At 45.1% G+C, this 16,580-nt stretch overlaps 1 protein-coding gene across 1 annotated transcript in view; it reads left to right on the forward strand.

Annotated features, from left to right (window-relative positions):
* TRPM2 (transient receptor potential cation channel subfamily M member 2) overlaps positions 1-16,580 on the forward strand; it is a 1,217,227-nt gene that overhangs the window by 569,374 nt on the left and 631,273 nt on the right. Inside the window, exon 18 of the mRNA XM_073558209.1 lies at positions 3,284-3,373. Within this exon, the coding sequence (XP_073414310.1) occupies positions 3,284-3,373 (90 nt within the window). The remainder of the gene's footprint in view (positions 1-3,283; positions 3,374-16,580) is intronic.

A 16,580-nucleotide genomic window follows, 5' to 3' on the forward strand; every position in this document is an offset into this window, starting at 1 on the left:
CACATTCTTCACATTTTATCAGTACCCTATTGCACTTATTGTCCTTCCAGCTTTCTATCCTTGGGACTAAAGATGGCCACATTTATTTGAGTTGAATTGAATTCAACTTGATTTTTTCCAAAAAACACATGTTCTCCAAGATATGGATTTTTTTTTTAATTCATTCTGCACGGTCATATTCTGAGTCTTTCCTTTAATTGAACTTTATCAGTTCTTAAAATTCAAACAGTAAACTTAGCACTGTAATTTCAATGCACACAGTGGGTACGAAGCTTGATAATTACATCACCTTATGTTGAATGTTACAGAAATGTTGAAAACAATAATTAACCAGACAAGGGTCTGTTTGCAAACACTCATTCATACGCCTCCTACACACAACACAGCTCTGATCTTTACTTGAATAGGTCTACGCACCCATAGATATTCACCTTCATGACAAATTCATCCCTAGTGCCTATTTAGACCCCCACTAGCCATTGTAATACATTTGAACCATGTTCCTAGCTGCTAAACTTTGGCACACATGAGCCTTACACCCATTCAAATTAATTTCTTAAAGGGGCTTCCACAACTCCTTCTTAAACAATACAATCCCCATTGTAATATATGAACACCTTATATTCATCTGCCATATCAGCACCTGGTGTCCCAAGGCTTTCGTGACTTTGTTATGCCATGTGAGCCCTACAGTCAATCAGCGGTTGTTAATGGCCTGCTGCACTAACACCTCCCCTAGAGGTCTGAAATTTGTCTGAAGGAAATAAAGAGTATAGCAGCTTCATTGTGGCCACTAATTGGCTGCTGGGCTCACATGGCATGAAATGTAAAGCGAGCCTTGGGAGACCAGACACTGACATTGCTAGAACAGAGCTGGCATGTTTTTATTTTACTTTGTGAATTGTATTATTTAAGAAGGACTTTTCTGAGTAGTGAACAGCCCCTATAAAGGTTGACAATATGTTCAGAATTGATTGACTTAGCAACAAACTGCAACATGTTCATAAAACTATCCAGTTTTATAGCTAAGACACTTCAGTGTTACCTCTAAAGAACTGCACACATCCCAAGAAGCAAGTGACAGTAAATCACCTTCCTCACACATGTCATTATGCAGGGCTTACTGACTGGCAATAAAGCATATAAAGTACTATACAAAAGCAGGGGTGGAAAACTTGTTGCAAAGCAACAATTTTTTTATGAAAAAAATAGTGTTAAGAGTTTTTATTATATTGAGGATAAGTTTTAATGTAAGTTTGAGGTCGTTGCCCAGCTGCAGAATAAATTTGGAGCCAGTCAGATGCCTCCTGGATTATACTGCTTGATGGGTAAATAACTACATGTATTTCTCAGAATTGAAAACTCCATTAATCCTGACTAAATTCCCAATTTGATTTGCTGAACGTCTTCCGATTTTCAAAGAAATTATATATAGTGTGTCTTTCATCTTCTCAAGTTTTCTTGAGCAACCTCTGCATCTATGGTAGTCAACATTGCCCATTTCTTGGTATCCTCAATGATGAGAACTACAAACAGATACTTTTGCATTTTGCCCTCACACAGCCCTGATCGCAATATTATCAAGCCCGTCTTGGATTACATGAAAAGACAGAGACTTTCACAAGACTACATCCACAGTAGATCTGGAGTTAGTTCTCTAAGATGGTTGGATTAACCTCTCTGCTGAGTTCCTTCAAAAACTGTGTGCAAGTGTCACTAGAAGAATTAAGGCTTTGATGCTGTTTTGAGGGCAAAGGTGGCAGTCAAACTGAATATTGACTTGATTTAGTTTTCTCTTTTGTTCATTCACTAAACCTTTGTTCATTCAATAAACTAACACTTCTATTTTTGTAATGCATTCTTAATTTGCATATGTAATGAATGGAAGCGGAGGCACAGATGTTGTAGTGCACATTCGTTTATTGCTATTTTTGTGGAACCACGGGACCACAGACCGGGGGACTCCGAACGGAAGGGGGCGTGATTATGCGAGCCCCAGACACCCATAGTAAGACCTCCTCGAACAGGATCAGATTGGAGTGTTCAGGGGATGCAGGTGCTATCTCCAGTTAGACCCCTGACACATGGAAGCTGGCCTAGTGGAACAGGTGAACAGGCAACGATAACAGGAAGAGCTGAACTTGGCAACCGGGAGGCGACAGCACGGGACGAAGCTGGTACAGGCAGTACTGACATCGTCCAGGGAAACGGATTGACGGACGGCTGAGCGGAATGGAACTTGCACAGGCAGCAGTGGTATCGTCCCGGGTACAGAGTAGAGAGCCGCTGGTATTCTGACAAGATAAACAGTGTTAGCTGAGTACTGGCAGGACACTAGCGGTGCACAACAGAATACAGGTACTACAGAACACTAAACCAGAAATTAGCAACAGGAAACCCTTGCTGCTCCGGCGCCTCATTCTATGACAGAGGAGCCAGAAGTAGTACTCACTGTTTTATCATTGGTTTGGAGCATTTTTGAAAAATGTGCGCTTTCTCTGTAAGAGACCGGGCACTCGTGCGCGAGCAACTTCAGCTTCATACCAGGATAGCTGCTGGCTGCACACCAAGAAGCAGGAGAGGAGCCAGAAAGCAAAACTGGGCAGCGGGGAGCAAACTTAGAGCGGGGACCCCGACGGGCACCCCTTGGAGGTGTGGATATTACAGCATAGTTGTTTCACACCTGCATAATACTTTTGCCCAGTACTGTATATATAATTATTCATTAGCCTTAACAGAGAATACAGTGGAACTGTCTTTCACATTACCACAGTGATATGTGGCAATATGAAATGTGTAGCAATATGTTACCTTTTCTCCAGTAATGGTGGTAGTGAATGGCACTGCAAATTTTCCACTGAAAACATTTGTAGTTAGTTTGTGGTTAGTTTTCACATGGAGATGACTCAATTGGAACATACCCTTAATATCAATTATTTATGTTGTGAGAATTTTACCACAGAAAGCTACTTGCAGTCACAAATATGCCACAAAATGTCAATATAGTTGTCTAGTTTTATCTTTTTAGCTAACGTCACACCACTATGGAGAAATGTGGTCCATAATTGTCTCCAGATGTCAGTTCACCAATTGGTTGACTACTGCAATCGGTTCATAGTATTTACTATATACATCTAACCATTCACAGCAGATTTGATTAGAAAAAGCCAACGGAATGGCCTGGGCTGTAGAATGCACCTAAAATGTTTTCTTCTTTTTTTTCTCACTCATTTTTTTCCATAAAGATAATCCAAAAACCAGTAATAATATTATTTTATCTCAGGAAAGATGAGGAAGTGGTTCACATTCAAGTTATGAGAAAAGAAAATAACACAGAAGTATTTCCTGATGATCCAGCACCTAGAACAAAAAGGTAAGATCTCTTTTTTGTTAGCTTGTGATAACATCAACAATCTCTATAAGACCTTGTTTAACTATTGGGTTAGACAAAAACTCAAAATCTAATGAGCTAGGAAATTATATACATATTTATATATGTAGCTGAATAAAACAGATTTGATATATCGCTAGCTAACTAAAATAGAGGGTTTCATAGATAGTAGTCACTGAAATGAAAGTTTCATTTTCTTATTTAGAGGAGAAATACCATAGCTAAAGCTTTCTTTAACCCCTTTCCTACAATGGACGTAATATTCCATCCATGTGACCTGGGACCTAATTCCCATGGACGGAATATTACGTCTAGCGCGATCAGCTGCATTCACGGGGGGGGAGCGCAGCTGATCGCGGCCGGGTGTGAGCTGATTATCACAGCTGACATCCGGCACAATGTGTCAGGGGCTATCATGGACCGCCCTCGACACGTTAACCCCTGGCACACCACAATCAAGCATGATCGCGGTGTACCGGGGGTTAAAGGAAGCATCGGCAGGGGGGGGCTCCCTCCGTGCTTCCATGCGACCCCCACAGCAGCGCGATGTGCAGCGCCGCTGGGTGGGTCGCCTTCCCTGCAGGTCCCCGGATCCAATATGGCGACGGGGACCTTCGGGGGCCTGCAGGGAGCTGGCTTCCTCACTGCCCACAGAGCGCAGGCATGAGGAAGCCTGCAGCAGTGCCTGTGACAGATCGCTGATGTCCCGCATAGGACATTATAATAAACTAAAAAAAAAAAAAAAAAAATATTCCCTAATAAATTCATTTTTAAAAATAAAAAAACAAAAAAGCAATAAAAGTACACATATTTGGTATCCCCACCCTATAAAACTGTCCAATTAGTTAAGCCCTTTAGTGAACCCCTTAAAAAAATAAAAAGCAAAGCAAAAAATAATGATTTATTATCATGCCGCCGAACAAAAAGTGCAATAACGCGCGATCAAAAAGACGCATATAAATATCCATGGTACCGCTGAAAACGTCATCTTGTCCCACAAAAAACAAGCTGCCTCACAGCATCATCAGCGAAAAAATAAAAAAGTTATAGCTCGCAGAATAAAGCGATGCAAAAATAATTATTTTTTATATAAAATTGTTTTCATTGCAGAAAACCGCCAAAGCATTAAAAAAATGACATAAATGAGGTATCGCTGTAACCGCACTGACCCGGAGAATAAAACCGCCTTATCAATTTTACCGCACGCGGAACGGTGTAAACGCACCCCCCAAAAGAAATTCATGAAACGCCGGTTTTTGTTCATTCTGCGTCCCAAAAATTGGAATAAAAAGCAATCAAAAAATGTCACGTGCCCGAAAATAGTACCAATAAAAACCACAACTCGTCCCACAAAAAATAAGACCTCACATGACTCGGTGGGTCAAAATATGGAAATATTATAGCTCTCAAAATGTGGTGGTTAGTGTTGAGCATTCCGATACTGCAAATATCGGGTATCGGCCGATATTCGCTGTATCGGAATTCCGATACCGAGTACCGATATTTTTTCAATATCGAATACCGAAATCGGAAGTTCCCATAATGCAATGAGCCATTGTTGTGGCTGTGATTGGCTGCTGAAATGATGTCATCATGATTCGCGGTCTGTGCGCATCATGATGCGCGGTCAGTGCGGGCCTGCTGGGGGTCTGTGCCGATTGCCAGGGGTCTGTACGGGCCTGCCGGGGGTCTGTGCAGGCTGCCGGGGGGTTTGTACCGGCTGCCGGCGGTCTGTACGGGCCTGCCGAGGGTCTGTGCCGGCTGCCGGGGGTCTGTGCCGCCTGCTAGCGGTCTGTACGGGCCTGCTGGGGGTCTGTGCTGGCTGCTGGGGGGTCTGTGCCGGCTGCCGGCGGTCTGTACGGGCCTGCCGGGGGTCTGTGCCGGCTGCCGGGGGTCTGTACAGGCCTGCCGAGGGTCTGTGTGTGTGTGCAGGCATCGTCCGATGAGACTACAAGTCCCATCGGGCGATGCCTGCTACAATGACAGTGATTGACACATTAGCCAATGATGGGACAGTAGTAGTCCCAGCATCCGGCTAATGTGTTGAATTTAAAAAAAAAAAAACATACATACTACATACATACTACATACATACAACATACATACTATATACTACATTCATACAACATACATACTACATTCATACAGCATACATACATACTACATATATACTACATTCATACAGCATACATACATACTATCAGGATCCTGACAGCGCCGGCGTGCAGCCTCCGCTGAGCAGGGACTCACTCGCACTGCAGGGACCCCTGGGGACCAGAATAGCCAGGAAGTATAGGTGCACAGGACCTTAGTGATGAAGTTAGCAAGCTGGCACGGGACCTACGGTCATGTGACTGCAAGGGGGCGGGGCTTAGCGTCCTGCTTTCACAGAAGACAGCAAACTCAGAGTCAGGAAAAATGGAGGTCGTTCACAGTACGGACAGCAAGGTACAGAAGGGGTAAACAGACGGGAGGTCACACAAAGCCAAAGGTCATACACAAGAGGGCGACGCGGTACCAAGGAGATGAGCAGAGAGAAGTCGTGTCACAAGCAGAGAGTCATACACGAGAGGTAGCGCAGTACAAGAGGGACAGGCAGAACTCGTAACAGGGACAGAACCGAATCAAAAACCAAACAAGCAAGCAAGATATCAGGCACAAGGCACACGTACGCACAAGGTCAACTAACTCAGCTGAGGGCAGGAGTATAACTGACACCGGACCTAGGTCCAGTGAGCATTAAATAGCCACCCTCTGCCAGGGAGAGGCGGAATAATTAACCCCCAATCAGACCAGGACGGGCCAAAGCGAAACCCCATCCTGGATCATGACAGTACCCTCCTCTCAATGGGGGGCCACTGGACCCCCAGGTCTCTCAGGGTACTTGGCGTGAAAGGCCCGGACCAACCGATCTGCATGAACCGATCGAGCAGGAACCCACAAGCGTTCTTCAGGACCGTAGCCTTTCCAATGTATCAGATATTGAAGGGCACGACGGACCAACCTGGAGTCGACAATTCGTTCCACCTCGTACTCCCACTGCTCGTCTACCAAAACCGGTGTTGGGGAAGCTGATGATCCCTCCCCAGCAGACCTCAAAGGTTTTAAAAGGGCCTTATGAAAAACATTTGGGATCCGCAGAGATGGCGGGAGACGCAACCGAAAAGCCACCGGGTTAACTGCCTCGGTAATTTCATAAGGACCAATAAACTTGGGTCCAAGCTTCGCAGAGGGGACCTTGAGTCTTATATTCTTGGTGGACAACCATACCTTATCCCCAATCTGCAATACCAGTCCCGCGGAATGTTTTTTGTCTGTAAAAAATTTAAACTTGTCCTGGGCCTTCGTAATATTACTCTGGACCTCTCGCCATACCTCCCCCAACCGCTGGATCGTCTCGTCTGCCCCAGGACACCCAGAATTCAAACAGGAACATTCTCCAAAATGAGGATGAAACCCATAATTGCAAAAAAAAAAAGATGTACCCGTAGACTGGTTAATACGGTTGTTAAATGCAAACTCAGCCACCGGTAACACAGAACACCAATCATCTTGTCGGTCTGGAGTCAAGCAATGCAGAATTTGCTCCAGAGACTGATTGGTCCGCTCAGTCTGCCCATTAGTCTCTGGATGATAAGTGGATGAAAAGGACAGACCAATACCCAACCTCTTACAAAAAGCCCTCTAAAATCTGGAAACAAATTGCAGTCCTCTATCAGACACCACATTCAAGAGTACCCCATGCAACCGCACCACATGCTCAACAAACAATCTGGACAATGTTTCCGCATTAGGTAGAGCTGCCAAAGGTACAAAATGTGCCTGCTTACTAAACCAGTCCACCACAACCCAGACGACGGTATTACCCTTGGAGGGGGGAAGGTTGGTAATGAAATCCATGGACAAATGCATCCATGGTCTCTCAGGAATTGGCAGTGGTACAAATTCCCTGGCCGGCCGGTTATGGGGGGTTTTTGCACGGGCACAAACATCACAAGCAGACACATATTCCCCAACATCAGAGGCTAAAGCAGACCACCAGAATACTCTAGCAATGACCTTCCGGGTAGCCGAGATCCCTGGATGTCCACCCAGAACTGTTATGAGCTCATTTTCTCCTTCACCTTTGATGTCCGATGAACTCCCTCTGCTGGTGAAAGGAGGTAGTGAAATTGATTTGGATGGGAAAAACCTGTCATCTGAACAGGTGGAGTGTGATTGGACATCCGGAATCTCTGAGTGGATATAAGGCCGTCGACGCCCTGCTGGGTTGCTGGTGATCCTCTCTGCTCTGAGCTCTGGCCTCCAGTTTAGTCCTGTCTACTAAAGCTAAGTTTTAGCTCTGCTATTGTTCCATGAGGTTTTGTCTGGTTTTCTTAGTGTTTGTGTTCAGCCAGCCCTGGTTGGGACTGGCTGAACTCCATTTTTGTCTCTGATCAGTTGATCTCTTTGCTCTGTTTTCAGAATATACCTGAGTGCTGATATAGTGATTTTGAAGTCTAGTGACTTCAGGGCCTTTTCTATCAGACGTGTTGGACATTATTTTTGGCAGGGTTTTTGCGTGATTGCAGACAGTTGCTTTTCTTTCCTGTCCTATCTAGTTAGTGAGGGCCCCATCGTTTGCTCAGCCTGTCTTTCTGTCTGTGTTTGTGTTTTCATCTGTTTTCACCGTCAATACATGTTGGGGGCTGTCTATTGCTTTGGGGTCTGCTCTGGGGCAGTTTAGATTTCCCCTTTCTTTCTTTAGGTTTATTCAGTTCTCCGGCTGTGAACGAGGTGTAGGAACACCCCACGGCTACAGTTAGTTGTTGTGAATAGGATCAGGGGTCTGCAATCCGCTAGCTACCAACCTCTCCGGTTTTCTGGACTTAGCTTGTATTTTTGTTTTTTCCTCCTCCGGTGACTCATTCATAACAGAATCACCAGCCATACCGCAGATTCTAGGGTACTCAATAGCAGGAAAGAATTGTAAAAAAAAAAAAAAGTGTCAGAATTTTTATTTTATGTATATTTTTTCCTCTTTTTCTCTGGGGCCGTAGGAAGAATTTTCTTAATGGAGATTAAGCAATTGTCTGATCGTGTGGAGCAGCTGGCTGCTGAAGTGTGGGGAATTTCCGCCTATCTTGCTCATTCACAAGCTGCTGAACCAAAGATTCCTACTCCTGATGTGTTTTTTGGGGATCGGTCTAAATTTTTGAATTTTAAGAATAATTGTAAATTATTTCTTGCCTTGAAGCCTAACTCATCGGGGAGCTCTGCGCAGCAGGTTAAAATTGTCATCTCTTTGCTGCGCGGCGATCCCCAGGATTGGGCGTTTTCTTTGACACCTGATGATCCTATTCTAACTAATGTGGATGCATTTTTTCAAGCCTTGGGGTTGTTGTATGATGAACCTAATGCTATTGATCAAGCTGAGAAAGCCCTGTTGGCATTGAGCCAGGGTCAGGATTCTGCAGAGTTATACTGTCAAAAATTCCGAAAGTGGGCGGTCCTTACTACCTGGAATGATGGTGCCTTGGCAGCTCTCTTTCGGAAGGGTTTGTCAGAAACCGTAAAAGATACTATGGTGGGATTTCCTGTTCCCTCTGGTCTTGACGATTCTATGTCATTAGCCATTCAGGTTGATCAGCGTTTACGTGAACGTAAAAGTACACGAGAAATGTTGCCACCTGTTGAACAAATGTCTGAACCTATGCAATGTGATAGAGTTTTGTCTAGGGCGCAACGTCAGGAGTTCAGAAGGCGTAATAAGCTGTGTTTTTTCTGTGGAGATGCCTCTCATATGATTTCTGTCTGCCCTAAATGAGAAACGTTTTGCACACACATTTTCTGTGGGTGGTGTCCAACCTAAGTTTCTTCTGGCAATTACTCTGATCTGCTCCCTGTCCACATTTTCCGCTAAGGCTTTTGTGGATTCGGGAGCGGCTCTGAACCTGATGGACTTGGATTTTGCTAAACGTTGTGGGTTTCCTATGACACCTCTGTGGACGCCTATCCCTTTGAGGGGTATTGATGCTACTCCTTTGCAGATTTTTGGTGTTGCATAATTTGCATGATACGATTGTTCTGGAATTTCCCTGGTTGCAAATCCATAATCCAGTTTTGGATTGGAAATCTGTGTCTGTGGTGAGTTGGGATTGTCGGTGTGCTCTTGGTGACGCTCCTGTTTTCTCCACCTCTCCCCAGTCGCATGATGTTCCTGACTATTTGGCTGATTTTTATGATGTATTTAGTGAGAATAAGTCTGCATCTTTGCCTCCTCATAGGAGTTAGGACTGTGCAATTGAGTTGAGCCCTGGGTGTAAATTTCCCAAAGGGTCGACTTTTCAATTTATCTGTACCCAAGCACGAGGCTATGTGATCTTATATTAAGGAGTCGTTGGAGAAGGGTCATATTAGACCATCCTCTTCACCCTTGGGTGCTGTTTTTTTTTTCGTGGCCACGAAAGATGGTTCATTAAGGCCTTGTATTGACTATCGTTCCCTCAATAAAATTACTGTTAAATATCAGTATCCGTTACCCCTGATTTCTGACCTATTCTCCAGAGTTAAAGGTGCTTGCTGGTTTACCAAGCTTGACCTCAGGGGGGCGTATAATCTTATTCGCATTAAGCATGGGGATGAATGGAAGACGGCGTTTAATACTCCGGAGGGACATTTTGAGTACCTGGTGATGCCTTTTGGGCTCACTAATGCCCCTTCTGTCTTCCAGTGCTTCATGAATGATATTTTCCGGGACTTTGTGGATAAATTCTTGATCATCTATCTGGATGATATTTTGATCTTTTCCAGGGATTGGGACTCTCATGTGGAACATGTTCGGACTGTGTTCCGGATTTTGAGGGAGAATTCCCTGTATGTTAAGGGATCGAAATGCCTTTTTGGTGTACAGAGGATTTCATTTTTGGGATTTATTTTGTCTCCGTCAACTATTGAAATGGACCCAGCCAAGGTACAGGCCATTTATGATTGGGTTCAGCCCACTTCTTTGAAGGCCCTCCAGAAGTTTTTGGGTTTTGCTAATTTTTATCGTAAATTTATAGCTAATTTTTCTGGTATTGCCAAACCATTGACTGTTTTGACTAAGAAGGATGCTGATGTGCTGAATTTGTCTCCAGAGGCTGATTTTTCCTTTCAGGAGCTGAAGCGAAGGTTCACTTCTGCTCTGGTATTGCAGCAACCTGATGTCTCACTCCCGTTTCAGGTAGAGGTGGACGCTTCTGAGATTGGTGCAGGAGCTGTTTTGTCCCAAAAAGGTCCGGTAACATCTAAAATGAATCCTTGTGCTTTCTTTTCCCGAAAGTTCTCTCCATCTGAACGTAACTATGATGTGGGGAATCGGGAACTGTTAGCCATGAAATGGGCATTTGAGGAGTGGAGACATAGGTTGGAGGGAGCTAAACATCAAGTCGTGGTCCTTACTGACCACAAGAATTTGATTTACCTTGAGTCGGCCAAACGTTTGAATTCTAGACAGGCTAGGTGGGCCTTGTTTTTGACACGTTTTGATTTTGTGGTCAATTTTCTTCCGGGCACTAAGAATGTCAAGGCAGACGCCCTCTCTAGGAGTTTCTTTGCTGATTCTCCTATTGTGACCAAGCCTGCTACCATCTTAGGTGAGGGGGTAGTTCTTTCTGCCATCTCGCCCGATTTGAGACGTGCTCTGGAAGAGTTTCAGGAGGACAAACCTGAGCGTTGTCCCATTGGAAAATTGTATGTTCCTGACCAGTGGAGGAAGAGAGTAATGTCTGAAGTTCATTGCTCCGCATTGGCTGGTCATCCAGGTATTTTTGGTACTAGAGATTTGGTGAGTCGGTCTTTTTGGTGGCCCGCCTTGTCTCGTGATGTCAGGAATTTTGTGCAGTCCTGTGGGACTTGCTCCCGGTCTAAACCTTGCTCTCGCTCTAGTGGGTTGTTGATGCCTTTGCCGGTGCCCAGGAGGCCATGGACCCATATTTCAATAGATTTTATTTCTGATATGTCTGTCTCTCAGAGAATGACTGTTATTTGGGTGATTTGTGATAGATTCTCTAAGATGGTCCATCTTGTACCACTCCCTAAGTTGCCATCTTCCTCAGAGTTGGTGCCCTTGTTTTTGCAACAGGTGGTTCGCTTGCATGGGAATATTGTGTCTGACAGAGGAGTTCAGTTTGTTTCTAGATTTTGGAGGACTTTTTGTTCCAAGCTGGGTATTCAGTTGTCCTTCTCCTCTGCATTTCACCCTCAGACCAATGGGCAGACGGAAAGAACAAACCAGACTTTGGAGTCTTATTTGAGATGTTTTATTTCTGCTGATCAGGATGATTGGGTTTCATTTTTGCCCTTGGCCGAATTTGCTTTAAATAATAGAGCTAGTTCTGCCATTTTGATGTCACCTTTTTTTTTGTAACTTTGGGTTTCATCCTCAGTTCTCTTCAGGGCAGGTGGAGTCTTCTGCCTGCCCAGGTGTTGACACTGTGGTGGAGAGAATGCACCAGATCTGGGACCAAGTGGAGGATAAGTTGTCTCTCTCCCAGGAAAAGGCCCAGCGGTTTTCCAACCGGCATAGGACCATTGGTCCCCGGTTTAAGGTGGGTGATATGGTTTGGTTGTCATCAAAGAATATCTCTATGAAGGTGGTTTCTCCAAAGTTTAAACCTAGATTTATTGGACCTTACAAGATTTTGGAGATTCTTAATCCGGTCTCTTTTTGATTGGCTCTTCCTGTTACATTCAAGATCCATAACGTGTATCATAAGTCTCTGTTAAAGAGGTTTTTTGAGCCAGTAGTTCCTGTGGTGGCACCTCCTGACCCTGTATTGGTTGAAGATAATGTGGAATATGAGGTTGAGAAGATACTGGATTCTCGTCTGGCTAGACGGAGACTCCAGTATTTGGTTAAGTGGAAGGGTTATGGCCAGGAGGATAATTCTTGGGTCTCTGCATCCGATATTCATGCCGAAAGATTGGTTCGTGCTTTTCATCGGCCCCATCCTGATCATCCTGGTGGCGTGGATGAGGGTTTGGTGACCCCTCCTAAAGGGGGAGGTACTGTTATGAGCTCATTTTCTCCTTCACCTTTGATGTCCGATGAACTCCCTCTGCTGGTGAAAGGAGGTAGTGAAATTGATTTGGATGGGAAAAACCTGTCATCTGAACAGGTGGAGTGTGATTGGACATCCGGAATCTCTGAGTGGATATAAGGCCGCCGACCCCAGCTTGGTTGCTGGTGATCCTCTCTGCTCTGAGCTCTGGCCTCCAGTTTAGTCCTGTCTACTAAAGCTAAGTTTTTGCTCTGCTATTGTTCCTTGAGATTTTGTCTGGTTTACTTAGTGTTTGTTTTCAGCCAGCCCTGGTTGGGACTGGCTGAACTCCATTTTTGTCTCTGATCAGTTGATCTCTTTGCTCTGTTTTCAGAATATACCTAAGTGCTGATATAGTGATTTTGAAGTCTAGTGACCTCAAGGCCTTTTCTATCAGACATGTTGGACATTATTTTTGGCATGGTTTTTGCGTGATTGCAGACACTTGCTTTTCTTTCCTGTCCTATCTAGTTAGTGAGGGCCCCATCGTTTGCTCAGCCTGTCTTTCTGTCTGTGTTTGTGTTTTCATCTGTTTTCACCGTCAATACATGTTGGGGGCTGTCTATTGCTTTGGGGTCTGCTCTGGGGCAGTTTAGATTTCCCCTTTCTTTCTTTAGGTTTATTTAGTTCTCTGGCTGTGAACGAGGTGTCTAGGACCACCGTAGGAACACCCCACGGCTACTGTTAGTTGTTGTGAATAGGATCAGGGGTCTGCAATCCTCTAGCTACCAACCTCTCCGGTTTTCTGGACTTAGCTTGTAATTTAGTTTTTTCCTCCTCCGGTGACTCATTCATAACACAGAACTGAGTCATGGAACTCCCGGAGGACCTTAAGGCGAAGCTGAGCTGGCACAAAAAGTTTGTCCACCGGCTTAGCCGGCGGTGCAAGTGACTGGGCTTCCTGAATCTCTCGTTCCAACATATTCGAAATACCTGCCACCACCACCCCAGGCTGAAGAATGGAGGATGGAGGTTCCGGGGGGGGACACCGGATCTAGACTGCGTGACAAGACATCTGCTCTGACCTTTTTAGATCCTGGCCAAAAAGTGATCGAGAAGTTGAATCGGGAAAAAAAAGGTGACCATCTAGCCTGTCTAGGAGTCAACCTCTTAGCTGACTCAATATAAGCTAGGTTTTTGTGGTCCATATTTACGGTTATAGGATGGACAGCCCCCTCCAAAAATTGCCTCCATTCTTCAAAGGCCAACTTATCGGCCAGAAGTTCTCGATTTCCCACACCATAGTTTCTCTCCGCAGGAGAGAATTTCTTTGAGAAAAAGGCGCAAGGTCTTAAATTGGTCAAAGTGGCAGGTCCTTGGGACAATACCGCCCCCACCCCCACCTCTGAGGCATCTACCTCAACAATAAATGGTTCAGACGGGTCCGATTGAACAAGAACCGGGGCCGACATGAAACATGTTTTCAAAAACTGAAATGCTGCTACCGCTGCAGTTGACCAATTCTTGATATCGGCCCCCTTTTGAGTCATGTCTGTGAGGGGTTTAACCACCTGTGAGAACCCCTTTATGAATTTGCGATAGTAATTGGCAAATCCTAGGAAACGCTGCAGAGCCTTCAAATCACAAGGTTGAACCCACTCGACAATGGCCTGCACCTTATTAGGATCCATGCGATACCCTTCAGCAGACACGATGAACCCCAGAAACGACAGTTCCTGAACAAAAAGCAAACATTTTTCCAGTTTAGCAAAGAGACAGTTCTCCCGGAGTCTTTGGAGAACTGCCCGAACATGACCAATGTGAGTCTGTTTATCAGTAGAATAGATCAATATGTCATCCAAATATACCACCAAAAAACGTCCAATAAAATCAGGCACTCCGGAATACCTTCCAGACCCACGGACGACACAGACACAGTATCAAGACATTTCTCAGAACAATAAGGACCCCATTTAACAATGTCCCGACATTCCCAATTAATTACAGGATTATGCAATTGTAACCAGGGGAACCTCAACACCAGTCCCGCTGGCAGGTTGTCCATCACGAAACATGAAATATGTTCCTGGTGCAAGGAACTCACTTTAAGGAGAAACTCTTCAGTATGAAACATAATGTCATTTTTTACCAGTGGTGTTTTGTCAATGGCCACAAGGTGAATAGGAGTCTCCAACCTAACTGTCCCTAACTTACACCTGGATAGCAAATCAGAGTCAATAAAGTTAAATGTTGATCCGCAATCCACGAAGGCAGAAGTGGATGTGGAGACACTCCCACAACAAAGTTCAACCTGCAACAACATTTTAGAGAAGGCAGAAAAAGGTACCTGAGAGCTTGGGTGACCTCCACGACAATCACCCGGGCTCAGTCGCTTGGTCAGTGGACGGGAGGGGCAAACCTTTCTCCAATGTCCAGAATCGCCACAGTGAAAACAATCTTTTCTCGCGCGCTGTGGTCTCCTTTCATTTTCCTTGAGGTCGATGGTTCCCATCTCCGCGATCTCCAAAATAGGACTGGGTCCCCTTCCTTGGGAGAATAACGGTCTTTCACTTTGCATCACTCCCCTCAACCGTAGCCGGCGATCCATTCGGACGGCCTGTGTCATAAACTCCTCCAGGGAATCAGGCGGAGGGTGGAGAGCCAAGGCATCTTTCAAATATTCAGACAGGCCTCTACGGAACAAACCCCGAAGGGCGGCATAATTCCAACAGACCTCCGCTGCTCAGCGACTGAATTCTGTACAAAAACACTCGGCTGAGTGCTTTCCCTGGCACACACTCATCACAATGTCCTCAGCCATACGCATGCGATCAGGCTCATCATAAATATGCCCCAGGGCCTTAAAAAATCCATCCACAGTCATATGCTCAGGGGCCGTGGTCGGAAGGGAGAAAGCCCAAGCTTGGGGGGCTCCCCTTAATAGAGACATAATGACCCCCACTCTCTGACTTTCATCCCCAGAAGAGTGTGGTCTTAAGGAAAAAAAAAGCTTTCAGCCCTCCTTGAAAACTTTGAACTCTTTTTTATTTCCAGAAAAGGTATCTGGTAACTTCACTGGAGACTCAGGGGAAACTAATGTAATATCCCGAGCTCACGATGAAAAAGCCCCCTTTACAGTGTCGGCGATCAGCTGCTGAGACTGAGCCAGGACTCGTTGTTCTCCAAGGAGTTTCTGAGACATCTGGGTTAGGTGTTTAACCTGCTCAGAAAGAGCGTGCATAGGATCCATCACACACACACAGGTGAATGGAAGCAGAGAAAAAAAAATGGTATCGGTCAGTTATAATATCAGGATCCTGACAGCGGCGGCGTACAGCCTCCGCTGAGCAGGGACTCATCCGCACTGTAGGGACCCCTGGGGACCAGAATAGCCAGGAAGTATAGGTGCACAGGACCTTAGTGATGAAGTTAGCAAGCTGGCACAGGACCTACAGTCATGTGACTGCAAGAGGGTGGGGCTTAGCGTCCTGCTTTCACAGAAGACAGCAAACTCAGAGTCAGGCAAAATGGAGGTCGTTACAGTATGGAGAGCAAGGTACAGAAGGGGTAAACAGACGGAAGGTAAGACAAAGCCAAAGGTCATACATAAGAGGGCGACGCGGTACCAAGGAGACGAGCAGAGAGAAGTCGGGTCACAAGCAGAGAGTCATACACAAGAGGTAGCGCAGTACAAGAGGGACAGGCAGAACTCGTAACAGGGACAGTACCGAATCAAAAGCCAAACAAGCAAGCAAGATATCAGGCACAAGGCACACGTATGCACAAGGTCAACTAACTCAGCCGAGGGCAGGAGTATAACTGACACCGGACCTAGGTCCAGTGAGCATTAAATAGCCACCCTCTGTCAGGGAGAACGCGGAATAATTAACCCCCAATCAGACCAGGACGGGCCAAAGCGAAACCCCGTCCTGGATCATGACACATACTACATACATACTTCATATATACTACATTCATACAGCATACATACATACTACATACATACTACATATATGCTACATTCATACAGCCATACATACATACTATATATATACTACATTCATACAGCATACATACTACATATATACTACATTCATACAACATACATACTACATATATACTGCATTCATACAACATACATACATACCACATATATACAACATTCATACAAACATACATACATACTA

The sequence above is a fragment of the Dendrobates tinctorius genome, unplaced genomic scaffold, assembly GCF_039654945.1.
Source record: "Dendrobates tinctorius isolate UK_male_01 unplaced genomic scaffold, ASM3965494v1 ptg000254l, whole genome shotgun sequence".
Lineage (NCBI taxonomy): Eukaryota > Metazoa > Chordata > Amphibia > Anura > Dendrobatidae > Dendrobates > Dendrobates tinctorius.